This window comes from Arachis hypogaea, chromosome 8, assembly GCF_003086295.3.
Source record: "Arachis hypogaea cultivar Tifrunner chromosome 8, arahy.Tifrunner.gnm2.J5K5, whole genome shotgun sequence".
In the NCBI taxonomy this organism is placed as follows: domain Eukaryota; kingdom Viridiplantae; phylum Streptophyta; class Magnoliopsida; order Fabales; family Fabaceae; genus Arachis; species Arachis hypogaea.
The window spans coordinates 4112131-4139649 of NC_092043.1; the positions used below are offsets into that span (position 1 = coordinate 4112131).

General features: G+C 32.2%; 4 protein-coding genes across 5 annotated transcripts; all 4 read left to right on the forward strand.

Moving 5' to 3' along the window:
• The first annotated feature begins 7137 nt into the window (after nt 1-7137).
• LOC140174780 (MLO-like protein 9) lies at nt 7138-8812 on the forward strand. Its single transcript, XM_072200408.1, has 5 exons — nt 7138-7371; nt 7464-7521; nt 7640-7932; nt 8219-8335; nt 8421-8812. The coding sequence occupies exons 1-5, from the start codon at nt 7249-7251 to the stop codon at nt 8691-8693; spliced, it is 864 nt and encodes a 287-aa protein (XP_072056509.1). The 5' UTR covers nt 7138-7248; the 3' UTR covers nt 8694-8812.
• On the forward strand, nt 8812-10796 carry LOC112704908 (MLO-like protein 5). Its single transcript, XM_029288782.2, has 9 exons — nt 8812-8832; nt 8922-9010; nt 9351-9400; nt 9487-9527; nt 9606-9779; nt 9890-9925; nt 10018-10085; nt 10228-10288; nt 10370-10796. Exons 1-9 carry the CDS (start codon nt 8812-8814, stop codon nt 10631-10633), a joined length of 804 nt encoding a protein of 267 aa, XP_029144615.2. The 3' UTR covers nt 10634-10796.
• Nucleotides 10797-16250: 5454 nt separating this feature from the next.
• On the forward strand, nt 16251-21407 carry LOC112705734 (dolichyl-diphosphooligosaccharide--protein glycosyltransferase subunit 1A). Its single transcript, XM_025756662.2, has 10 exons — nt 16251-16611; nt 16873-16917; nt 18259-18896; nt 18979-19126; nt 19210-19386; nt 19603-19671; nt 19786-19875; nt 20355-20513; nt 20599-20823; nt 20915-21407. Exons 1-10 carry the CDS (start codon nt 16507-16509, stop codon nt 21104-21106), a joined length of 1848 nt encoding a protein of 615 aa, XP_025612447.1. The 5' UTR covers nt 16251-16506; the 3' UTR covers nt 21107-21407.
• A 280-nt stretch (nt 21408-21687) lies between these two features.
• Nucleotides 21688-23230, forward strand: LOC112705735 (outer envelope pore protein 21, chloroplastic). 2 transcript variants are annotated; one of them, XM_029288250.2, is made up of 6 exons: nt 21688-21939; nt 22036-22110; nt 22193-22345; nt 22424-22522; nt 22938-22992; nt 23079-23230. In XM_029288250.2, the coding sequence occupies exons 1-6, from the start codon at nt 21847-21849 to the stop codon at nt 23090-23092; spliced, it is 489 nt and encodes a 162-aa protein (XP_029144083.1). In that variant the 5' UTR covers nt 21688-21846; the 3' UTR covers nt 23093-23230. The 2 variants fall into 2 exon arrangements, with proteins under 2 accessions (XP_029144083.1, XP_025612448.1); XM_025756663.3 differs by having other exon boundaries at nt 22938-23230.
• The last annotated feature ends 4289 nt before the right edge of the window (nt 23231-27519 follow it).

The following is a 27519-nucleotide window of genomic DNA, read 5'->3' on the forward strand; positions in this document are numbered from 1 at the left end:
TTCCTTTGGCAAAACATGTGGCCTTAAGACAGTGGCGCAAGATCCAGTATCTAGCAATGCAACAGCCTTTGTGGGTTTGTCATAGATGGATGTCTTGACTTTTAGATCAAAATGGGGACGAGGAGTGCCATCAATCTGCTTCATTCCTAAGGATCCAAGATATCCAAGTTCTTCTTCTGGGAAATTTGATCCTTTAGGAATCTTTGTAGTAATGGAGGCCATGGGTGGTGCTAAGGAGGATATAGAAAAGATTGACCTTTTTGGTGGAAAGTCTTCTTCTGAATCAGAGTCTTGGAAAACATATTCAGTTTCCCCGTCTTTAACTTCTTGTTCTTCAAGTACTGATTCAAGGTCTTCTCCATCTTCAATGGAAGCTGCATCCATTAAGGATTGAAGCATCTTTATCTCCTTTTTTGTCTTGTGGGGACATGACTTAGCAAAATGTCCTTGCTTTCCACAGATGAAACATCTGTTTGACTTAGTCTGAGGTTTTCTTCTCTTGAAATAACGGTACTTTTGCTTCCTCCTTCCCCTTCTAAAAGCCTTCTGGTGGAATGTCTTGGTAGGCGATTGCCAATGGGTCTTTTTCTTGGTCTTACATTCACATGTGCTTGGCTCCTTGCATTTGATCTTCAAATAGGATTTGCTGCATGCTCCTTTGAGTTTGCTCGAGTTCTTGCTGAGCTGTTTGAACATTTGCTGCTGTTCGCACAATCTGTCAAGAGCGGCTAGAGCCAATTGGTATATTTCTCCAATGGTAGTGGTAGCCACTTCTTTGCGAAGAGCCATCATCATTCGGTGTAGCTCTGGCTGGAGTTCATCTGGCAAGGATGCGATAAAGACTTGTTTAAGTGGCGGATTATTATTTCCTCCAAGAGGATAATATTTAGCAGCCATTTTCTTGTAGTGTTTCTCCAAGTCCTTTCTGTTGAGTGAGCAACATTTCATTTCAAAGTATTCTTGAGAATTCCTCTTCTGAATGATTGTGATGTCTCCCAAGAATTCTTGGTGTATTATTCCTAGGAACTGTGAAGAGGTACCATTGATGAGTTGGAGTCTTTCATACTCAGACAGGTTATTCACCCATTCTCGGAGGTTGCCAGTCATCCGATTTATGAAGTCTGCAAGGACTTGGCTGCTTGTAAGGTTTGGATTGGCCATGGTGGTTTCAATCCAAGCACTGAATTCATTTAACCTTTCTCTGTACCTTGCTGGTTGAATATCATCAAAGGTGAACCATTTGTTAGAAGTTTTAACCTCAAAGGATCCTGTCTGTGTATGGCTAGATGAAGCTGTTGGTTCATCTCTTTCAGAAGTTATTCCCTCCTCTTTTTCTTCTTCCACAGGATTAACCATGGCTATTGCTGAAAGATCTGCTTTGTAGTCTTCTTCAGACCAATCATTTGTCCCTTCACTGGTTTCAGTGATCTCCTCTTCAGATTCTGTGCTATGTGCTTGATTGTCTAAAGAGATCATATTAATTGATCGTCCTGGAGCAGGCGATCCTTCTTTGATGCCCTTATCTTTTGTAGGAACATTTTCTTCTCGGAAAAAATTTCCTGGCTTCCAAGGAGGATGAGGCTTAGGTTGATGAGAGGATTGAGACTGTGATGAATAACTTCGTCCTTGGGGAGAGATGGATTTTTTAGTGTTTGCTTGTCTGGCTAAATGATAAGTGGATTTGAAAATAGAGTCATAATCTGGAGTTTCTGGTGGTGAATATGTTGGGGGAAACAAAACAGGTGAATATGAAGGATATGGTTTAGGATACATGGATAAAGGGTCTATAGCCAGTGCTTGAGGTACAATTGCTTTACTTTTGTCCATCTCAATTTGGCGAAGTTGAGCTTTGACTTGCTCTAGCTCTCTATTTTTCTTATGGAATTCTGGACCAAAGTACCTACTGTCAATATAGGTCTTGAGTTCTTGGTCAAGTTGAAAAGCTTGCGTAGATAGCCGATCTTTGAGATCAGCAACCTGTTCTGCCATGGATCTTATTTGTGATGAAAGATCTTCAGTTTTTTCTACAAGAGTGCCAATGGTGTGATCAATTCGGAGCAAGACCTTATTTTGGCTGACTGCATTGTCTGTATGCCAGTTAAGTACTTCCTCTTGAGGGGTTGTTGCCTGATGTCCATGTGGAGTAATTCCTTGAGGAATCACATAAGGTCTTCTGGTGATTTTCTTTTCATCAGTCTGGGTCACTAAAGGTGGGAATTCCTCTTCATAGGGCCTGAGAGTGGCAATGCATGGGACATTATTGACTGATTGATAGAGATGATCCATAGAACCTTTTCTGGATAATCTTGTCTTTTTCAGCATTGGCTTCCTTTTGGTCATTGGGGCTGTTTCAGCGTCATCAGGAGGCTCAGGTATTTTGAAGGAGCAAGGTGCTGGAAATGACTTCTTCTTCTTTTTCTTGTTCCTCCATCTTCTCTCATATTCTTCCTCATCAGTGTCACTCCATTGGTCAACACAATCACAATCAGAATCGCACATAGAGGGATCAACATCCCATATAAAGTGACCATTTATATGAGAAACATAAACAGGTTTTCCGTTCTCATAAAAATGTACTGGTGGATCATGTTGGTTGTGAGTTGTTTGCACCTGAACAGGAGAGATCATGTTAATTCTTCTGAAAGATGGTCCTCGCAGAGAGGTTTGCTTGGTTATTCCGGGTCTCTGAAAGACAGTGGTCACCGTCCCATCACTATTGTGAGTAATAGTTGGTGGTGTTGTGGTGTGAACATCAATCTGTTCTTTCGGAAAAGCTTTCTCATAATCAGTAATCCATTCCAGTGGAATAATAGAAGAGAGTTCATCAGTGGTGATCATTCTTGGAATGTTTACGATTGCTGGTCCTCTTGCATTATCTGTGAACATGAATAATGCTTCTCCTGTAGTGTTTGGGAGATTGAGATCAAGAGCATGATCTTGAACTCTATAGAGAACTTGATGATGCAGGGTGGCTTGTTCAGCATTTGAGTCTTGAATTACTCCAACCAGCTGTATCTGGATCTTTAGTCTTTGACATATCGTGGGATCTGAGAGTTTCATGGTAAAATTAGGGGCTATAGTAAGAATGACACTTCCATTTGAGAGTGTGGTTACTAACGCTCCTATTAATGCATGCTGGTATTCTTTGAAGGTGGTGTCTAAAAGAGCGACTTTGGCTGTTACAGGAAGGGATCTTCTCCCATGAAGAGTGAGAAATAGCCTAACTGCTCCTAGATGTAAATGAGTGTAGCCCTGGTTCAAGTAACTTTGGATAAGTTCTGGAGGAATCTCCAAAGTTATGTACTGTTCGGCAGTAGTGGCTTTTAGACCACACTGTTGCAGGTGGGAAGACTGGATGACTTCTTTAAGAGGAGGAGAAGGGTTTCTGTGGATTAGATGGCGGATGGAGGTGAGAGTTGATTTCTTTTGCCTTTGGTAGAAAGAATATGGACTTATGAGAGGATATTCAGTGGCCGGGGTTCGGGAGTCTTCTGGAACATGAGTAAATTCTACTAGTTGGTCAATTTTGTTGCCAAGGGTTTTCTTTAAACTAGTGGGTAATCGGTCTATGCTTAAGGAGGTAGAGTGATGTATGGGTTGTGAAGAGTTGCCAAGGGTTTTCTTTAAACTAGTGGGTAATCGGTCTATGCTTAAGGAGGTAGAGTGATGTATGGGTTGTGAAGAGCTTGATGAGTCTGTAGGATTCATATTTAGTGATTCTCTCTTACTTGCTTTCACTAGTAAATAGGTCATGACCGATAACCGAATCATTAACATGATACGAGAGACAGCCACATAAGCATTGCCTGCCACTTCTGCCGTGTTTGTTAAGATGAATTTTTTTAAGTTTGAATATTTTGACGTATTTTTAAATATTTTGAAAATATATTTGTTGATAGTATAAATCGAGAATATTTTTGTGAATGATTATATAATTTAGGGACTTTTTTTTGTTTACTTTTTATACTCAGACACTCAGTTATAAGGAAAATGTTTTTGCCACTATTTAGAGAGATCATTCCTAAAAATTAAGTTTTTACAATTTAAAAATTTATAAATGAGTTGCATTTGATTCTTATAAAGACTTACGGAATAATTGATTCCCCTCCACCCCTCCGGTCCTTTCTTGTTATTCATGGTTAGACGATATCTTAACTTTTTATTGGCCATTTATTCAAGCATATTAGGAACGGCAATTGTGTCCGCACATATGCACTTTATCCTTGTTCGGTCGGGACGGATAATTATCCGTCTCAGTATAAAACCTATTATAACGAGACGAGATGAAGGCGGATTTGGATAAGTGTGACAAAGTGGATAGTTTGCCTCTCTAAGATCTATTTTAAAAATGGGACAAAATAAATTTAAAATATTAATCCATTTTACTTTGTAGTGGACTGTTGAATCAATGGATTAGTCTATTTAATTTTGTATTAAAAAATTTAAAAGTAATATAAAATAATAATTAAAAAATTAAATATTAATAAAAAATAATCAAATTAAAAATTAAAAAAAATAAAAAATATAATAAAAATAAAAAATAGTATTATAATTTTTACAAAAATATTATATGCACATTAATAATCAACTACATATATTCACATGTGCAGAGACGTATTTATATTGGTCAGTACAGGACATTGAGTTTTAAAAATTTTATATATAGTATATAGTAAAAATAATTTTTTGCCCCCACAAAATAAATAAATTTGATCCCATTTACTTTATTTATTTTTTTGGTTCACAACATTTATATACAAATAAAAAGAAAAGAGATTAAATAACTTTATTATATTATAAAATATTATATTAATTATTTAATAAGCATAATTAAATAAATAATATAAAAAACTAATAATAATAATAACTTAATCAATTTAAATCATTTTAATTTCTTAAAGTCTTGTTCCATTCAACTCTCTTTTTTCATTGCTCTCTAACTATCTTTTTCCTGGCTTAAAAATTGTTCAAGTAATCTAAATATCTAATGTTGTCATTCATTTCTTCTCCTTAATGTTGTTTTACTCCACTTATGAATGTGTGATTGTTGCCTCCAGTTCTAAGAGTAATATCTTCTATTCAAATATATTAAGATGAAAATTCAAGTGCAGTGGTAAAATTGATCATTTAGAGTCGTTAAATAAAAATTTGGTCAAATCAATCAAATTATTTAACCGCTCTCAGCTATCAACTTCATGTGAAGTTGACTGCATCTGAATTTTTACCATATATTAACTTCACTCTACCAACTCTCTTATTCATATTTTTATATGATTTTGTTTAAAATCTTTTTAATGAAGTGAAAGTTAGTTAATATATGTGAAAAATATTAAACTTTTATGCCTTATTGCATAGTTGTAAAAATCGGATCGGACCAGTCGGTACGATCGAAAAATCGATGAATCGGATCTTAAACCGATCCGGTCTAGTGTTTGAACCGTACAAAAAATCAAACCGATAAGAACCGGTCAAATTCGGAATGAACCGGTACAAATCGGTCAAATTCGGTGAGACGGGTCTGACCAAACCGTTTGGGAGTGAAAATATTTTCAAAATGTTTGAGGTAGGGTTTAAATCCCTACCCTCAAGGAAACGAAAACACTCCACAACCACCACACCACTATGTTTCTTGTTAATATTTATGCAAATTATAATACATATAAATATATTTCATTAAATAGTTTATTTTATTTAATTTATTTTAATTTTAATTATAAACTCACTCATTCTTAAATTAATTATATTTTTATTTAACAATAATTATAAACTCACTTATTTTTTTATAATTATATAATATCTATTAATATTATTTTTTAATAAATACTTGTAGTATATAATAGTATAAAATATATAAACTAATTAATAAATTATTAAAATTTAAAAATAATAGTTATTTTAATATAAAACAAAATAAAAATATTTATGATAGAGTAAAAATAATAAAAATGTATTGTTCATGTTCCATATTGTTTTAAAATAATTTAATATTTTTAAAATGTTAGTAAAAATATGTATTTTAAATTTTAATTTTAAACTTTTGAATATTTTTTTATTTTTTATTTACATAAGACCGAGTCAATCAGTTCAACCAATAACTCAGCAGTTGAATTAGTGACTTAGTAATCAGACCGGTTCGATTACTGGTTCGATTCTGACAACTATGCTTTATTGTATGTTTCTTTTTTCCTTCTTCATGTGATTAATTTTGCCACAAAATCAAAGAAAAATTATAGCCAAAAGCAGTAGTAGTATGTTGTGTATATATGGTTTCACTACTAGTTTCATAAGCAATTTTTTATTTTATTTCATGAATTGATTTTAAAATTATATTTGATTAGTGAATTAATTTTAATTTTAATTTTGATTTTGTGATGTTGAATTATTAACATATTATTGTTTAAATAATTATTTTATTGTTCTAATTTATTTGTGAGATAATTTGAAAATTAATTATATTTTATAATAATAAATATAATTATAAAAATAATTATTATATTATGTATATTTTATTTTCACTAATAAAATTTTTTGGATTCGTCACCGTCACTGCGTATTTGTTATTTTATATATTTTTAATGAGTATTTTATATTTGTTTATTGAATTTGATGTACACATAACATGATTGTATTTTTTTGCTATCAATAAATAATTTTGTAATTAACCATTTGTATATATGTTGAATTTTTTAAAGTAATTGAATAATTATTTAAAATATATGCATATAAAATCTGAATAAAATTGGTTGTAGACGTCTAAACGCCAATTCGTTGTAGTGTATTGTTAAGTATTCCCGCCGTCACGCCGGTGCCCCGGATTTGATCCCAGGCAGCAGCATAACTTGGTTTTCTTTTTTCATTTTTCTGCAATTGATAATTTGATGTGAGTTGGGACTAATTAATATGTAATAAGACGGAAGAATGAATGGATTTGAGAGGCCAAAATTAGTTTGGAGGGTCGATGGGTGAAATTGGTAGTATAAGCGGCAGTTGTTCCTCTCCGTTCATTTGGCAGTGGTTACAAATTATGAATGCAACAAATAGGAAACAAAAAACACTTCCCCCTGCTTCTGTCTCATTTTCTCATCATTGCCGCATGGCGCTTATTATTATTATTATTATTATTCCTCCTCATCAGAATTACTCCACTCCTCCATGGTTCTTCACCTAATTCAATTCAATCATTAAAAAAAAAAAAAACTCATCACATACTAACAATAAAAACAAACACAAACACTTTGCTTTTTGAATATGGCGGTAAGAGAAGAGGAAAGGGCGCTAGATCACACACCTACATGGGCTGTCGCCGCCGTCTGCGCCTCTATCGTCCTCGTTTCTATAGTGCTCGAGAAAATTATACATAAATTCGAAAAAGTATGTAGAACCTAGTAATTTGTTTAATTACTCGCATGTATTTATTTTATTACTATTCATCATGATTGATTAGTATTGTTGCTTGGTTTCAGATGTTTGAACGTAAAAAGAAGATGGCTCTGTTAGAAGCACTCGCAAAGATTAAAGGCGGTAACAACATTGTTTGTCCCTTCCCGTCACGTGTTTTTTTTTTCTTTTAATCTATGATTAGTGTGTTTTTTTGGCACATTCTCCATTAATAGTGAACATGTTTATATATGCATTTCAGAGCTTATGGTTTTGGGATTTATTTCTTTAATATTAACGTTTGGACAAACCTACATTTCCAAATGGTGTATTCCCGAGAAGTATGCAAATACCATGCTACCTTGTGTTAGAAGCACGAAGGAGGAAGGCGAAGGCGGCGGCGGCGGTCACAACCAAGCTACTCCAGCGGGTGCGGGTGTTGTGGAAGAGAAGGGTGGTGCTAAAGAGGTTACTGCTGAAGGTGAACCGCCCCATCGCAGGCTTTTGACATACGAACGTAGGTTTCTGGCTGCAGCTAGTGAAGGATGTAAACCGGTAACAATGCATTGTTGTTATTATTATTAACATGCATAAGGTTTAAGAGGATACTCGAGTAACAACCATACTAGACATATATCAAAATTAGTCATCAAAATCAGCCACTAATATAAAATACATATTAAAATATAAAATACAAATTAAAAATAATTAAACAGCACTTTACACAAATATTTTGGTGTACATAAGTATTTTTGTCGAAGTAATTACCTTTATTAATCTTATTGCAAATGAATATTAAGAAGTTGATTATGGAAATGGATAATGTTAATTGTTTGTGTAGGGGATGGAGCCTCTTATATCTGTGCATGGAATGCATCAATTGCACATTTTCATATTCTTCTTGGCTGTCTTCCATGTCGTATACAGTGCCATAACAATGACTCTTGGAAGAGCAAAGGTTGCTATTATAGAACAGATGATAGATAGATAGACCACATATTTATGACATAACATTCTAACATCATTCTTTGTTCTTCTGGCAGATTCGTGGGTGGAAGGCATGGGAACAGGACCATATTGTGGATCAAGAAGCCTTGAATGGTAAAACAACAATGATACCATATAGTTCCGTTTTTAAGTTATATTTTTTCTTCTCCAATAATTTAATTGGGTTGGTGTGTGATGATAATAACTGTTCAGATCCTAGAAGATTCAGGCTTACTCACGAGACATCATTTGTGAGGGATCACAACAGTATTTGGACTAAAACTCCAGTTTCCTTCTATTTTGTAAGGGATTACAATATCAGTCTTTAATGCTTTTTTTTTTTTTTCAAGTTTCAACTCACAGTCAGTGATATGTTACTAATCAATTTTTCAGGTATGCTTCTTTCGACAGTTTTTCAGATCTGTTCGCAAAGCCGACTATTTGACCATGCGACATGGATTTGTTACTGTTAGTGATTTTCCTAATGCAGTATCAGCATCATTTTTGTGCTGTTTTTCATCATTTTCTTGAATGAATATCCAACTTCATTTTTGTAGGTTCATTTAGCACCTGGAAGTAAGTTTGATTTTCAAAAATATATTAAGAGGTCATTAGAAGACGACTTTAAGGTAGTTGTGGGAATCAGGTAATTTTCCAAATTTACCCACATTTTTTGCGCTTTTATGTACTAATCATTAGCTTCGTATCACTTATGCTGTGTTTGATAAATATTTCAGAATAGAAAATATATGAATGAGATTATTTCTATTGTTTCCAAATTTTAGGTAGATAAAATATCAAATAAATCCTTTTCGAAAACCAAGATAATTTTGTATGTTTCTCGATCTATTTTCTTTTCTATATATTTCTATCCTAAGACACTTACTAAATACGACCTTAGGGTGTTGAAGAGGACAGTTTATTCTTGATTCTTCTAATTTGTAATTTGTTCTAATATTTGTGGTGTATCTTTGTGATTTTGGCAGTCCAATACTTTGGGCATCAGTGGTGTTTTTCTTGCTTGTAAATGTTCATGGTTTGTCCCTTGAACTAGTTATCAATTGGTTTATATATTTGATGCTCATATTCATGTAGAAACCTGATTTCTTAACTTTGGTTCAGGATGGCATGCTTCCTTTGGGGTGTCTTTTCTTCCACTAATGGTAATTAAGCATATTTTCACTGCCAATATATTTTTTTTTCACAGAAAATAAAAGGACTAATACTTGAATTGCTTGAAGGTTATTCTAGCTGTTGGGACAAAGCTTCAGGCAATTATAACCCGAATGGCACTTGACATAAAAGAAAGGCATGCTGTAGTGCAGGGGATCCCTCTTGTTCAAGTCTCTGACAAGTACTTTTGGTTTGAGTGGCCTGAGTTAGTTCTTTATCTCATCCATTTTGTCCTCTTTCAGGTATTTTTGTCCATTTCATCTTATGAAGCTTAATTATATTTGTTTTATAGACATTGAATATTTGAAGAGTTTTACTTATGCAAGTTGGTGCTCTTTGTTTACATGTCCAGAATGCATTTGAGCTGACATATTTCTGGTGGACATGGGTAATTGAACTCTTCCTGAGTTGTGTTATTAATTATATACAACTAACTTTGGAAACCTTAAATTAATTCTCTTCCTTCTTGATCTGATGCAGTATGAATTTGGTTGGGCATCTTGCTTTTATGAAGATGAAATACTTATGATCAGTAGAGTTGCACTTGGGTAAGTCATTCCTTGCTAGTGATTATGCATGCCTGTTCACATACATAGAACAATTACATTTGAACATAAATGTTCTGTTCTATTGTTTCACATCATCAATAATTAATGAGAATAATACTAATTTAAAGATTGAATTTTGCAGGATAGGAGCTCAAATAATCACCAGCTATGTCACTCTTCCACTGTATGCGCTTGTTACACAGGTAAGTTGGTTTAAGGTTACAAATGATTTTCATTAAACAAAGCAAAGAACAATATTTATGATTGTGATGATAATTGTTCAGATGGGATCAACAATGAAGAAGTCAATATTTGATGAACAAACATCGAAGGCTCTAAAGAAGTGGCACCAGAATGCTCTAAAGAAGATAGCATCCAGGGGACGCCATGCCACTCTGGGAGGCACCACTATGTCAAAGTCGCCGGACGGTTCACCCAGCAAAATGTCAACTAGATCCCCAAACGCCGGGCAGTCAGCCACCATATTGTCGAGCGTAGATAACACTATCCCCGCCTATGACAACCGTGACCTTCTAACTGGACCATGACAACACATAAATGCGTACATACTATTTTCTGTTCCTTGTAGTTTGAGTGTTGAATGTAGCAAACTAGCGAATGGATTTGTAATTGTAGCAGAGTGTTTGGTTTAGCTTTTATAAACTGGAGTTGAGTTCAATTTAATTATATTAGAATTGATTTTAATTAAAATTGAGTTTGTTTTAACATGATTTATGGTTTGATATTTTAATTTAAAAATAATTATAATTGATAAAATATTATTTAAATAATAATAATTAAAATAATTATCAAAAAGATAAATATTAGATTAAATTTTTAATATTATTATTTTAACAATTTTTAAATTACAGAATTTTAAATTAGAACATATTATTATATAAAATATTATCTTAAATATTATATGCATATTATAATAAATTACACATAATATTAGATATATACACATAATTGATAATGTCTAATAATTATAAATTATAATAATAAAAGATAAATAAATTTATAAAATTAAACAAAAATAACAATAAAATATATAAAATACAAAAGTGCATTACAACATATAAATATAAATATAACATTAATTTAACTACAAAAGTATTAAGATTTGATCTATTTAATAAGATTTTATTTGTGCACTAAAATTTGATCTCGAATAGAGCCTCAAATAATGTTCATTTTCAAAGAAAAAGCAATAAATAAATTTAAAGATAGGCTATCACTAATTTGATTATCATCTTCATCTTCAATAATATTTTCATCTTTCCTACCATGTGAATTCAAAATTCGGTTCAGAATTTCGTCGAATAAAATTATGAATAGTCATTGTTATTCTAACTATTTAAACTTGACTTTCCATTTTCAATTTCAATATACCACGCAAAATTGTAAATCTATTCTTCCACACAAAAATTCTTTCAATTATACACCTTAGACTTGAGTGATAATAATTAAATACTTCATTATCTTTTACAAATTCAGAGTAATGTCTAAAATATGAAAGATGATAGCGTTCACGTCTATATGGACCAATATATCCAACTAGTGTTGGATATCTTGCTGGAATTATGGATTAAAATAAAAAAAAAGGTCTGTTGTGAATATGTTTGTTAAGAAAAAAATATAATCAAAATTATCAATAAAATAAATAAATTTATCAATCAATTATACTTTTTCTAAAATAATAAATTTACCAATCAAATAGGTATAATCGAACTCAAGAGTATTAAGAGTGTCAAAATTCACAAAATTAAATCTATATCGTGGGATATTCGTCAATTTTAAAAGTATGTGCACATCGATACGTTGGTTTAAATTAACCACATACTCATGATGTGTAGTCTTAAAGTTACCCGTATTGAGTCCAAAACCAAAATATCTTATTTGATAAGATATTCCGTCTTTTAGCAAATTTACGAATTGAGGCACAAGAGCCTTCTTAACTGAAGCGTGTATTTTTTCTTCATAGAATTGATAAACAAAAAATCAAAGAACAATTAAATAGGGATAAACAAACAAATTTAAAATATGAATAATATAAATTTAATATTATTTAAGAAATTGGTAGAAAACTCACTCTTCATCGAGTCAAACCATCTCGATCACGGATGGATTTATGTATTGTTGTGTGGGGGCAATTGTCCCATTGAACTTTTAAAAAATCAATAATAGGTATATATATGTAGATAATTGCCCCATTATAATAATTTATTTGTCCCCACACTTCAAAAAAAATTATGTGTAAGAAACATTTATATCATTAGATATTAATATAATAATAAAAATTATTGTATTATATAAATTCAAAACAAATATTAGTAATAACTAATAATAATATAATTGATTAATTGCCTAAAATTAAAGCTTAATTTTTTAAATATAAATGAGATTATTAGTATTTAATATTTTTTTATAATATATATCATTTATTTACTTTTTATTGTTTTGTTTAATTTAATTTTGTTTATACATACATATAATATTGTTTTCATTAAAAAAAATTTTTACTGTAATATTATAAAATGTTAACTTTGTAATTAAATATAGAAAAATTATTTGATATTTGTTTAATAGAAAAAAAATATATTATTTTGTCTATACCTACGTATAAAGATAACTATCGTTGTTTAATTTAAATTTTTAATTTTTTCATAAATTTTTTGTTTCTTGCATAATTTTAGGAAAAATTCAGATACCAACATAAAAAATAGTAAAAATTTTTAATTAGTTCGTTCGAATTATATTCTTTATAAATTTTTTAATTATTGAGTTATAATTTTTTTTGTATCATATAAAAAATAATCAATATAAATGTAATTCGACGGATATTAGATGCTTAATTAAACGTAAGTATTAATAATAAATGTATTACTCATGTAATATTACCAAAATATTGAAATAAAAAAATATTTTTTAATTAAATTACTATACTTTTAGATGTATTAATTATATTTATTTATTAGAAATTTAATTAGCTAATATATTCTAAGATTTAAATATCTAAATATATTAATATTAATATTTTTTATTATTTTATTATATTATTTTGCCCCACTTCTAAAATTTTTTGGATTCGTCACTGATCTCAATTGAGTATGGTAATGAAAAATTTTCGTAACTTGGTAGTGTTCATAACCTTATCACTCGTATCGTACTCACATAATGTCAACTCGTATCGTACTCACATAATGTCAACTGTAGGATTGATTTATGTAATTTTGTGAGTACCAGCCATGAAAAAAGTAAAAATTTTATATTTTGGATATGTGTAAAAAAAAATTGATGTACTTTAAATTGTTGTGCTATACATGTCTCATAACTTATATTTTTATAGTTGATCATAGATAAAATTCTCTAAATTTGGTTGATTTTAATTTAAATTTAAATTAAATTTGTAGATAAAATAAAGATATAAAATATATTTAAAATATAAATCCTAATAAACACAAATATTCAAAGTTTTAAACACAACATTCAAATAAAAAGAATCAACAAATTTGTAAAAAGGTGTCTTCTTAACTATAACTGAGACGTATTAAACATAATAGAGATATTATACGACAAAAGTTATTACTTAATTTATAAATAAAATTTCTCTTAGCAAAATTTAAATAATTAAATAATATCTTTACTTAGTTTAATAAATTTAAATTAATTTTTTCGAAAATTTTAATTTATGAGCAAATAATTTTAGATTAAAAAGTAACAACTTAAAATAAATAATAAGTTATGATTTAAAAGGGTAATCTGTAAATAACTTAAAATTTAAAAAATAACAACATAAATAAATAAGTTAAAATTTAAAAAATAACTACCTAAGCAAAACAACCTAAAATTTAAAAAACAACAACCTAAATAAAATAACCTAAGCAAATAATTTAAAATTAAAAAATAAAGGAAGGGATATATGTAAAGGAAGAGATTGATGCACTTTGAATTACGGTGTTATACATATTTCATAACTTATACTTTTATAGTTAATTTATAGCTAAATTTTTTTAAATTTAATTAACTTTAATTTAAATTTAAATTAAATTTGCAAATAAAATAAATAAATATAAATATATAAATATATTTAAAAGGCTTCAAGTACACAGATTATTAATTATCAATTAATGTAGCTACAAAGAGTAAAAATTATAAATTAACGCGTAGCTGCAATATTAACGTAGCTGCAATTAAAAAAAAAATCAACAAATTTTTAGAAAATAGTGCTAAAAAGAATTAATAAATTTTAAAAAAATAATGCTAAAATTTTAAATAACAACCTAAGTAAAATAACTTAAAATTTAAAAAATAACAATATTAGTAAAACAATTTAAAATTTAAAAAACAACAATTTAAGTAAAATAATTTAAAATTTAAAAAATAACAATTTAAGTAAAACAATCTAAACAAATAATTTAAAATCTAAAAATAACAATCTAATCAAATAATAATTTATAATTTATAAATATAATTTTAAAAATTTTTAGTGACATGACTTAAATAATAATAAACTCTAAAATTCAACGTATGAACGCTACACCATCGTAAGAATTCTCAATTTGTATTACTATAAAAATAAAGATAAAGTTTATCATTACTATTACTATAAAGATTATCAATTTTTTTTTTTGAATTAAAAGAAATCAATTATTATACACTTGTGAAATGATTATTAAGTTGATATAAGAAATTTTATTATAAGAATGTTAAATATTAGAATGCAATTAACATGTATTTTATATACACAAGTTAAAATTATTGATTAATTTTTTTTTATAAAAAATATAAAGTTAAATTTCTAATATATTTATTAAAATAAAATATTTAAAAATTTTCATTAATAATAATCTTAATATTTAACCTGTGTCCTATCAGATAGCTAAATCCTAAATATTATTAAATTTTGTAGGCTTGCTAGGCTACTACACATACAAGTCTTTTTGACTTATAAATCTTACAAGTTGCTATATATACGGGCCTTTTAATGCGTTATTCAACCGTTTCCTGTTTTCAAAACGCTACACTCACCATGCATTACGAACGACTCTTCCTCTCCCTCTCCCTCTGAACGACTCTTCTTCTCCCTCTCCCTCTCCCTCTCGCTCTTCTTCTTCTTCTTCTTCTTCTTCTTCTTTCTCTTCTTCTTCCTCCTCTCCCTCTCCCTCTTCTTTTTCTTCTGCTTCTTCTTCTTCTACCTCTTCTTCTTCCTCTCCCTTTCCCTCTTCTTCTTCTTCTTCTTCTTCCTCTTTCCTCTCCCTCTCCCTCTCCCTCTCCCTTTCTTCGATTGTCATGATTTCTGAAAATCAAGCTTTGAAATAGAACTTCAAAAATACACCCAAACGATTACAGAAATACACCCAAATAGTTACAGGAATTCACCCAAATGATTATAGAAATACACCTAAAAGATTACAGAAATACACCCAAAGGATTTAAGAAATACACCCAAAATTCGTCGTAGTACACCTTATGCATAATTCAGAACTCTTTTTCTTTCTCCTCTTCATCTTCTGCTGCTTCTTCTTCTTCAAAAACGATTTCAGAGCTTGATGTCAAAAAACAATGGATATCGAGAATAACGAAAAAGAAAACAGAGAAAAAAGCACGTAAATGAAGAAGAAGAAGAGAAAGACGAGGAAGAAGAACGTGTAGCAAGAAGAAGAAGAAAGAGAAAGAGAAGGCAATAAACGAAAGAAAAGAAGGAGAAGAAGAAGAGTAAGAGGAAGAAGAACGTGCAGCAAGAAGAAGAAGAAAGAGAAAGAGAAGGCAAGAAACGAAAGAAAAAAGAAGAAGAAGAAGACGAAGAGGACGCGTTTTGAGCCTTAGTTTTAATTGGACTTGTAAGGCTTACAAGCCTTAATCGCTTGTATGCGAAGAATTTTTCTAAATTTGTATCTAATAATAAAAATTAAAACATGTTTTCTTTAAAAATTTAATCAAAAGAAATATAAATCATTCGATAATATTGTATTATTAGAAAATATACACTTTTTTTCTTCGAAACGAATAAATGAATATTATATGAGAAAATTTAGAGTTAACACTTTTATTAAAATGTGATCAGTAATTAGTAAAAAAAATAAATAATTATATACTATTAAATTTAATTTTATACTATTAAAAATATTAATAATAACTAATTGATAGATACAAATTATAATCTTATTGTTAAAAAACAATAGTTTAAATGTCATAGTCTTTCTATACTCAACTAAGAGGTTGTGGATTCGACTCTGTTAAAAAAAAAAAAAATTATAATCCTGCTGCTCTCTAATACTTCTCATATTATATTTTAGGAGGATGGTCGGCTGAGCAGTTAGCAGTATCAATGAGCAGTGAGTAGAGTGGTGTCCGGTGTGGTGGTTTTTCTTTGAAGTGAGCAAACGTAAATTTGGTTTAAGTGTATGAGCTGAAGAAAATGCTGAGGTTCGCTTTGACTCTTCTTTTGTTTACGCTTGCATTCGGCGTTCTGTCCTCCTCCCCGGTCTTCTCCGATCTAATCCTCGCCAAGGTTGACCGTCGTGTAAGTCTTTCTCTCTCCCTTTCCCTTTTTAGGGTTTCTATTTTCGATTTCATGATTCCGATTGTTTTTTCATTTCCTCCGATCTACACTATTTGCGTTTTTCCTGTTCTACTCATCTATAAATGTCGCTCTGCTTCTATTTATCGTTTGACTTTAATCTCATACCGGTCAACATGAAAACCACGATGCTATGTAAAGATCTAACAATTTTCGCAGCTAGTGAATCCTCTTTCTCATCGTGTTTTCCCTGTGTTTTTGCAGATTGATTTGACATCTCAAATTGTGCGCATAACTACCTCACTAAAGGTACTCAAAATATATTTCACATTCTCAATTATTTATTCACTTGTTCTCTAATTTTCTTAAGCGTTGTTCGTGCAATTTGCTGCCTTAGGCTCCGTTTGGTTAATGTATACCTTGGGACATAGACATTGTCATAGAGACACAGGACATAGAAACAAAATATTTATGTCTATTTAGTGTGTTTGGTTAAACTAATGAACAAGGCACACATATTCCAAAAGACTATATTACCTTGATTCAACTACCACCAAAACTGCCATCACTGATTTTTCATCTCCTTCCGATCTCATCTTAAATCACCATTTTCAACCACTCCTATTCAAACAAATTCAATTAAACCAAACTAACGATGATTATCAAAATAAAATGCAATTTGTTTAATTAAACAATAAATAAGAAACAGAAACAAGAAGTCTGAGAGAAAGATAGGGGGAGTAATGCAGCAGTAAAAGAGGCAGAGGGAAGCTGGAGGAGATCAAGCAGTGGCTGATAGTGGAGACGACTAAAACGAAGCAGACTCAGATGTGGATATGCAGCGTGACAAAGACAGAGAAGATCCAGAAACGAGCAGATCCAGACACGTTGAGCAGGGGGAAGAGGCGGCAGGGGCAATGATGGCAGGCTAAGAACGCAGAGGAGCACGAAGAAGAAGGTGACGAGGAGGATGGTTGAGGAGGAAGGAGAGGGGGACACGATGCAGATCTGCGAAGAGATGGAGGGAGGGAGGAGGAGGAGAGGCAGTGGATTTGGGTAGCAAGGAGGAGCATAGGAGTGTGAGAGGAAGGAAGGAAGGAAGAGAAAAAACTTGGATTAGGGTTAACAGATGAAGGTTAAAACTGGAAATAAGAAAAAAGGGTAAGAGCCAAAGTGTAAAAAAATTATGTCCATGTCTAAAATCTGTGTCTTAGCTCAAAGGAGGGACACTGAAGATATGCATTTTGTGTGCACTTGTGTGCCACTGTGCCATCGAATGTGTGTCTTATCAAACAAATGGGTGTCATCCATGTCTCTAGTGGACATGGACACTAACCATTGCCTTAGCTAATGTATCACAGGAACTCTACTACTATACTATACTATACACCACTGAATTTCGGTAAGGTAATTGACAACCTAAGGTTCTGGAAGAAATACCTCTTAAATTTTGATTTAAAGATATATGCTTTTGAAACACAAATCTTTTCCTTCTACGGCAAACCAGAATTTAAATTTAAATCAAAAGAGAACCAGTTCTGAAAGCCAGTTAACAGATGTAATTGCTCTTAGCATGCCATCCCTTTTCACATTTTGTGTTTCAATAATTTTTTATTTTATTTTATTTTATTTTGCTTCTATTGTTTGCAGGTAGAGAATGCGGGATCAAACCCTATCTCTGAGATCTTGTTGTCCTTTCCTGAAAATCAGGCAAAGCACCTGGCATACTTGACAGCAACACTTAATGAAGGAAAGGGGAAAGGGAAAGCATCTTCTGGTGCTGGTTTACCCACTGAAGTTGTTATCCCTAAAGATGTGCCTGATTCCTTGACATTTTATTCCGTATCTTTACACAAGGGGCTTGGGAAGGGAGAGAGTTTGCTGTTGGATGTCTTGGCTGTTTTTACCCATGCGTTGGAACCATTTCCTGAGAAAATTAGTCAAGCTGATATCCAGCTTTTACTGTTTCAAGATACTGCACACTTTCTTTCTCCTTATAAAGTAATGGTCCAGTCAGTCGCTGTTAAATTGCCCGAAGCAAGAGTCGAGTCCTACACAAAACTTGAGGGCACAAAACTGTCTGGATCTGAGTTGAAATATAGCCCGTTCCATAATATTCCACCATTTTCATACTTGCCAATAATTATTCACTTTGAGAATAATCAACCCTTTGCAGTTGCTGAAGAGTTAGTGCGAGAGATCGAGATTTCCCATTGGGGAAATGTACAGGTCACAGAGCATTACAATCTCTTTCATGGTGGTGCCAAGAATAAAGGAGAATTTTCTAGGTTACCTTGTTGCTGCGATTATGAATTCCTCTGTCGTTATTTTGTTAGAGTGACATGTAATAGTAGCTTGTTTCCATTGCAGACTTGACTATCAGGCCAGGCCATATGTAAGAGGTGCATCAGCCTTTAGGCGTCTTGTTGCAAGGCTGCCGCCACGAGCTCATTCAGTTTACTACAGGGATGAAATTGGAAACATTTCCACTTCTAGTTTATGGGGTGACTCAAAGAAGGTGGATGTCCTCCAATTGTCCTATTTTTGCTCTGTAATACTTTTGCTAATATTTGCTAAGAATTATACTTCTCTGGAAAGCAGACAGAACTGGAGATTGAACCTAGGTACCCTTTGTTTGGTGGATGGAGAACTGCTTTTACGATTGGATATGGTTTGCCATTGCGGGACTTCCTATTCGAATCGGATGGAAAACGTTTCCTTAATTTTTCTTTTGGTTCCCCTATAAATGAGCTAGTGATTGACACTCTCATTGTGAAGGTTAGCTCAATTATTTTATCTTGATAATGAAGATATGAATGTGATTTTTAACTAATTGGTACCTGAGTGGTTAACAACTTCAGTAGTTGTTCTTAAACTGGAAATACTTTACTAGTAATTCATCTTTTGTGATCCTCCCTACATTTCGTTATGTTCGGTTATTTTCCTCATCATATTGTGCTTACAACTACATCTGCCTGTTGCTTGCAATTGCAGGTTGTTCTACCAGAAGGGTCCAAAGATATTTCTGCATCTGTTCCATTTCCGGTGAAACAATGGCAGGAGGTATTGCCTAGATAGTTTAGATTTACCTTTTCTGCCAAACCATCACTATTTTCTTTACCATCGGTTTTAGCTCCCTTATCTGGGTTTTATAGCCATTCCATGTAATTGTTGCAGACAAAGTTTTCCCACTTGGATCTTGTTGGTAGACCTGTTGTTGTGCTGGAAAAGAACAATGTTGTGCCTGAGCATAATGAGCATTTTCAGGTATTACCCTTCTATCTTTTGACGAAGCTTATGTAAAGATTGTATCAAGCAGGCCACCAAGAATAAATTAGTGTGCTAATGTTTTAACAATCTTGCCCACAAGGATAATTGTTACCAATAGTGTGATATTTAGCACAATAGTATGCTAGTGTTTTTAACAATCTTGGTGAAAGGTTCTGAGCATCTATTTGTTTGAAAGGAAAATCAATAAAAAAAAAAAAGTGTGAGAATTAAGACTAGGATCCCAAATCTCATAGACCATTTTGAATTTGGAGATGTATTTATGTGTTAAGTTTTTTGCTACCTTTTACACTTGGTTGTTGCAACTTGTAAGTCTAGGCTGCCAGAAATTGAAACAGAATAGATTGCTAGGATACAAGAAAAACAGATTATGAATTGGATTGGTTGATATATATTCTTTTGGTATATAGCAATGACGTAGAAGTACATCTTACTAATTGTCATTGCTGATGTTGCAGGTCTATTATAAATTTAACAGTCTCTCCATGCTCAGGGAGCCTCTGATGTTGATCTTTGGGTTTTTCTTTCTCTTTGTTGCCTGCATTGTCTACATGCATGCGGATTTGTCAATCTCCAAATCATCTGCATCTTATTTGGCTAAGGTCCAGTGGGAAGAGGTAATCAACGCATGTTTTGTATAGAATCTAACATTTACAATTGATTAGTACTTAGACTATTGACTCGTGTGTCACCACCACTCAGGTGCAAGCAACTGTTCAGCAGATCCATAATATCATTAGCCATTGCTTAACAGCACATGACAAGCTAGAAGCATCATTGCGTGATCTTTCTAGGACAGGAGATGTTCAAGCTTGTAAAGCAACTAGAAAATCAGTTGATAGCTTGTTGAAAGGGGTTTCTAAAGACTTGAAGCCTCTGGTGACATTCTTGCAATCTTCTCCACAAGCAGCTCATATACTGCCCAAGGTTATGCGAGAACTAAATACTTTCTTCTGGTCTATATTCTTTTCCTCTTGATTTTATACTGTATTTCTATAACATATGCTGTTGTTTTCAGGTGGAAGAACTGATTGCTAAGGAGAGAGATTTGCAGGAGAGACTCATGGCAAAACACACAACAGTTGTAGACTGCTACGAGAAGAAGTTAGGAGGAAGGGAAATTGAGAATCGGATTGCTTCAAATCAGCAGAAAATTACCTCTTTGAGGCAGGAGGTTGATGACCTCATGGAGTTTATCGATGAGATATGATGATTGTTGAATATGCTGCTCCGGACGACATGAAATGAGACCATTTTGACATTGTTTTACTTGTTTGGTTCGAATTTTGCGGTGGTCTAATCGTTGCCAAGAGAGGATTTTGCTAGTTTTGTATTGACTTTATTTATATATTGTAGCAGCAGTTAAGGTTTATGGTCCTGTACACTTTTATATCCCTATTATCTTACCAATACCTACTGGATGGTGGATACTACTAGTACTTAACTCTTTTTCATCGAGCCCGTATTACACGACCAACGGAATTGAAATTATGAAATAGAGGCTTTTCTTAGATACTTGTATAAAATATGGTTTGTTTTTTTATTACAAATTGTAACAAAATGATCAAAATTTGATTGGCTACAATTTATATTAAGAGTTCCATAATGTTGATTAAATATTGAAAACATATTATGTGCAATTTGATTATTAAATGTTTTATAGAAAAACACATGAAATAATTCAACCATATATTTTTTCATGGAATTAGAAAATATATCAAACGCCATCTAGCCAAACCCATCTACCATATGCTTATGTTGCCCAAGAGAGTGGACAGCAAATGGGCCCATAGATAAGAACTAGGAAAAGAAAGCCTCATACAGTTACACCAAAAATGAAGCATCATCAACTGAAAAAAAAAAACGTAGCATGTTTTAGGGTTTTATGGAATAAACAATCTAAAGTCCTGCTGAAGATAGTAGGGGATAATCGAGTGAGGGGAAAAAAGAATGGAGACATCTCTGAGATATAGAGGAGATTCGAAAGCTCTAAGAATCCATGCGAAGGAGAAAGTCCCAATCGACTCGAACACTTTCTTCCAGGTAACAGCGTTGTTTTGGCCATCAAATGCTATGCTGTAATTGAAGAAATATTTCTCCTTATAGTTGGGGTTTGTGTACGTGGCATTGTTCTGGCAGGTTCATGGAGAGCTTGATACGAGAGTCGGGCAAGCCAGTTCTCTGAGTGCCCAAATTAGACATTTCTACCCCTCGGTCAGTTCCGTTTTACTCCCAAGCCCTAATCATATTTTCAAATTAAATTCATTAATTCTTGTTATGTGATACTGTAATGTAGTTATCAGCAACACTTGGTGTTGGATTGCGCTATGATAAGCATGAGAAGCTACGCTACACTGTGCGTGCAAAGAAGACATTCCCTGTCACCGTTGATAAGCTCTTTGACTTTAAAATTAAGGGACGATGTGACGTTGACCAGAACTTTAAAGAGGTACCGGAATTAGTTATTGACTCTTTAGTGTTGTTTCCTTTGATTTAATACCGGAAGCTGCTACTTTGGTTTTCGCAGAGGAAGTCTAGTGGAGCTGCTGAATTCTCATGGAACATATTTAATTTTCAGAAGGACCAAGATGTTAGACTTAGACTTGGTTATGAAGTCTTTGAACAGGTTTCTCTTGACTCTTGCACATCACCTAATAGCTAATGCCATATGCATAGTTCCATGTCCTTCAATTTAGTAGATTCTATTATATGCATCTCAATTTAGTGGAAGCGTAGAGATAGTTGAGATGTAAGGGGATTGCTAAACACAACTAGTGCAGTTCAAATGCCGAAGTGATGAGTGGAAATTGTTGGATGGAATTGTTGTATCCTTATTTTAAGTTATTTTCATTCTAAAAGAATAAGTAAGATCAGTGTGGATATGTTGTGGTAACCATTCCGAAGCTGTGGAACCAGTAAATTAGCATGAAGTTGCAATTAGTAATTTATTCCCCCCAATACTATTTGCTCGGTCATTTCATACTCTCTACATATTGTCCTTTTCGTTAATGGTAACACTGTATGTTTGAACCTTGTTTCAGGTTCCTTATGTGCAGCTTAGGGAGAATAATTGGACCTTCAATGCAGACTACAAAGGTAGATGGAGTGTGAGATTTGATTTATGAGATTAGTAGAGAGCTTTTCTGAAGACTTTATTGTTGCATGTGTGATTTTTTCTGAAGAGCTACATAGCTGATACTTCATTGGAAATCAATTGATATCAAATTATCAATCATTTGGAGCTGTAATTGATTCTCACCTCAAACTCATACCCAAGCAACACCCAAAGAATGATATTATAATAAAAAAAATGGCACAATCCGTAGCTTTTATATCTGCTCAGAATTTTCTAATGAAGAATTATATTTCGGCACTAGTTTATTTTCATCCAACAAAAAGGAATAATTATAAATAAAAATGAGTATTAGATCAAAGTAGTTTCAAAAAAGCAATATTAGTTATTTAATTATGTATTAATTTTAGAGTAATATACCAAATCAGTTTTCAAAAAAATTTAGTCAGACAATTTAATTCTAAATAAATTTTAATCATTAAATCAGTTTTTAATTTTTTATTTTGTTAGATATATCAATTCTCATGTTAAATTCTAATAAAAAAAATTAATTGAATCAGTCTTCATTTTTTTTATTTAATAAAAGTATATCAGTTCTTAAAAAGAATTTAAAATTCTAAAATCGATCTTTTTGTCTAGACAGACAATATTAGTTCGTCTAATGAAATAAAATTATTATTATTATTATTATTTGTTAGTGTATTCATTTTTTTGTTTTTTGATTGTTAGATAGATTGAAATGGTGTAATAGGATAAATTAGCGCTAGTTTCTCAACACTTATTCAGCATAGTGTCCGTTTAGCCATCAGTTGTGGCCTTTGTGGGATTCCTGAAGTAACTTTGCTCAACCAAAGATAAAAATGGGAGAATTAGGCTTATTTGGTTATTGGTTAATTATCATTTTAGGTTGGTCAAAACCGAGTTTAGTGACAGTAATTAGTTTGGACTTTGGACTTTCGAGTAAGACTGATCAAGGACAGGGACTAGCCTTTATCGACTTTAAATATTTATTATTATTTGTAATAATGCTCCGCATTCAAATAATTTTCCTAACCAAGTTCAACCATGTTATTTTTTCTCGCACGCCGCGCCACCTTTTTTCTTTCATGTTCTTTTAACAGATTTTAACATAAATCTCTTCAACGTAAAGCTTCCTCTTCAGCTTCCTTCTTCGTTCTTCTTCAATGTAAAGCTTTTTCGTTCTTTTTTTATTTCTCTTATTTCTCTTCAGATTTTCATTCATTTTTGTTGTGTTTCTTCTCTTTCTCTTTAGATTTCGATATGCATTTAAATAGCGTATTATTCTTTTGAATCGAATATCGTATTATCAAAACAATAAATAATTCAAGTTCAAATCAATTTAACGAGAAATCGAATATCGTATTATCAAAACAATAAATAATTCAAGTTCAAATCAATTGAACGAGAGTGATTTGGATTATTCTTCTAAATCGAATCAAGTGGACAAGGTTTGGATCGGTCTTCATTTTATCTAGTTTCATTCTTCAACAATTTTGAATTGAATGAAATGGAATGCAATTGAATAAAATAATAAAATCAGTGTTCAATTTTTGGTTCATTTTGTATTATATAATAGTTTTATTTTGATAATATTTTTGGTTCATTCTAGAATGCAGGAGTTTCTGAATTTGAATATATATAATGGACACTTTTCGTTTCATTTGTTATTACACAATAGTCTTATTATGATATTATTTCAGTTCATTCTTCAAAAATTTTGAATTGAATTGAATGGAATCCAATTGAATAAAGTGATAATGAATAATTTTGTCTTTCTTTGCTAAAATATGTGTTGTTCATGAATTTGAATTTGGATAGAATGCAGGAGTTTTTGAATTTATAGAATGCATATGTTTCGGTTCATTGGTTATTACACAATGGTCTTATTATAACAATATTTCTGTTCATTTTACAGTCCAGGTGTATTGTCGATGAACAATTCATCCCAGAGGTTGGGATGACTTCCAAGACACTCGAAGAAGTTGGAAAATTCTACAAAGATTATTCCAAATTTGCTGGTTTTTCTACGAAAATAAAGAACACCATTCAGAAGGGAGATGAAATTAAGAATTAACTAATTACATGTAGTAGAGAGAAAAAAAATAAAAATCCAAGATATCTCCAACACTGAAGGCAAACCCTCAGTTGGAATAAACTGTCCAACCAGGGTTTATGTACATATATTAAAGGATGTTGGTCTTTGGATTATTTCTAAAGTTGTTCTAAATCATTCACATCATCGCTGTCCAGATCGAGTAGAGATACTTAAACAACATAGGGAGCTAAGCATGTTTGTGCGTCGTACCATTGATAATAACGAGGAAGCCAGAATAAGACCGAGTAAAATATATCAATCATTTATAGCAGCAGTAGGTGGTCATAGTGAACTAAGTTTTATTGAAAAAGATGTGAGGAATTACATTACAAAGGAAATACAGAATGTTTCCAAAGCCAAAAAATTTAGAAAGTACTTATTAAGAATGAAAGAGAAGAATAATTTTTTTTTTAGCTTAACCTTGAAATTTATCACTCTATCAAAAATGCATTTTGGGCTGATGCAAGAAGCAGGGCTGCGTACGAGTATTTTGAAGATATTGTTTCATTTGATACGACTTACAACACAAATTGGTATTTGGTTCATTGTGATATAATATTCGGTTCATACGCATAACCAGTTTTGGTTCATAACTTTTGGTGTCCATTTGCAGGTACAATCTGGCTTTTGGTTCTTTTGTGAGTTTGAATCACCACGGTCAGTCGACACTTCTTGGATGTGCTTTGATGAAAAATGAGGATACTCAGTTATTTAAATGGTTATTCAAATGTTAGCTTCGTTACATGGGAGGAAAGGCACCAAAGGGGATTCTTATCGATCAATGCACATCGATGCAAAAGGCTATTGAGAGCTGTATGCCAACAATAATTCATCGGTGGTGGATTTGGCATATCATGAAGAAGATCCCAAGTAAATTAAATGGCTACAAGAAACACAAAGAAATCGAACAAGAGATGAGTCATGTTGTTTGGAACTCGTTTACAAAAGATGCATTTGACAGGAATTGGAATGATTTTTTCACAAAGTATGGTGTTTGAGGCAATAAGTGGCTTTCAGGTAACCGAGGTTTCATTCGAATTAATTGATGTTGTTATTTTTCGGTGAAAACGGGTATAACTTTCAGTTCATTTTGTGTCTGATTTCGGTTCATTTGTAGAGCTATTTGAAGATTGTCATTTATGGATTCTAGTTTATCTTAATCACCACTTTTGGACCGGGATGAGAAGCACACAAAGGAGCGAGAGCATGCATACTTTTTTTAACAAGTTTATTACACACAATAGCTCCTTGATTCAATTTATAAAGCAATATGATAATTGCCAAGAAAGCAGAGAGCAAAGAGAGAGAGAGAATTTGATACTACATATTTTCATACTGTCATACTGTGTGCAACAAAATCAACAATAGAGGCTCAATTTCAGTATGTGTATACTCATGAGAAGTTCAGAAAAATTCAAGCACAATTTAGAGGAAAGGTGAATTGCATCACAAGATCAACACAGTCAGTTCTAGGTTATACGGAATATGAAGTTGTAAAACAGGTTTCTAACTTAAGGTTCAACAAGTTTGTTGTTACATACAATGCGATATCATGCGAAGTAAAATGTTAGTGCTTATTGTTTGAGTCAAGGGGTATATCATGCCGTCATTCTTTGAGTGCCTTAAGTTTTGAGCGAGTAGATAAAGTGGCACCGAAATATATATTGGAGCCAAGAAACAAGAGACTTGATGATTTGGTGTTTCACTTGTACAATATTTGTGAATTTACGTTGGAATCTGAGGAATTGACTGAAATTCTGCACCGGACTTTTGATAATGTCATGGTTAAGATACAAGAATATCAAGCGAAAAGTAAAAGCAAATGTTCGTTATCTCATGAAGACCTACGTTGAAGGATGTTAACGACCTTCAAAGCCCCCATGTGTTAGAACAAGCGGATGTCCCAAGAATAGACTATGATCAAATATGAAAAAAAAAGATCGCAAATGCAACAAAGAAAAAGAAAAAGCCAGCTCTAAATGAGGTAACATTGATTTGCTTTTGATTAGGAAAAAATGCGTTCGTGCATTTTGCTAATATATGATTTATTTCTTTTTGCAGTTGAACCTTTTAGATGGTGGATCAATGATTCAGTCAATCTCTAGCCTTTATCATGCACATGATATGTGTTGAGTTAAGAAATTAACTAAATTAATTGATGATGACAAACATTATTTTATTGGACTAATTATCCAATTAGTGTTGACTATTTCTAATTAAGTGTTGCAGGCTAAAACTAATTGTTGCTGCAGCCCATTATGGAACAAATTGAACCTGCTGGTGGGCTGATAAAACAAGGAAGCCCAAAGAAAACAAAGCAAGGAATTCAAATGGGCTGAACTTGAAAAGAACCAACCCAAGTCCAATTTCATCTCTCAAGCAAATCCCTCCAAATTGGTTTCACTAAAAGCAATGTTCACCTTTTTCCTCTTCG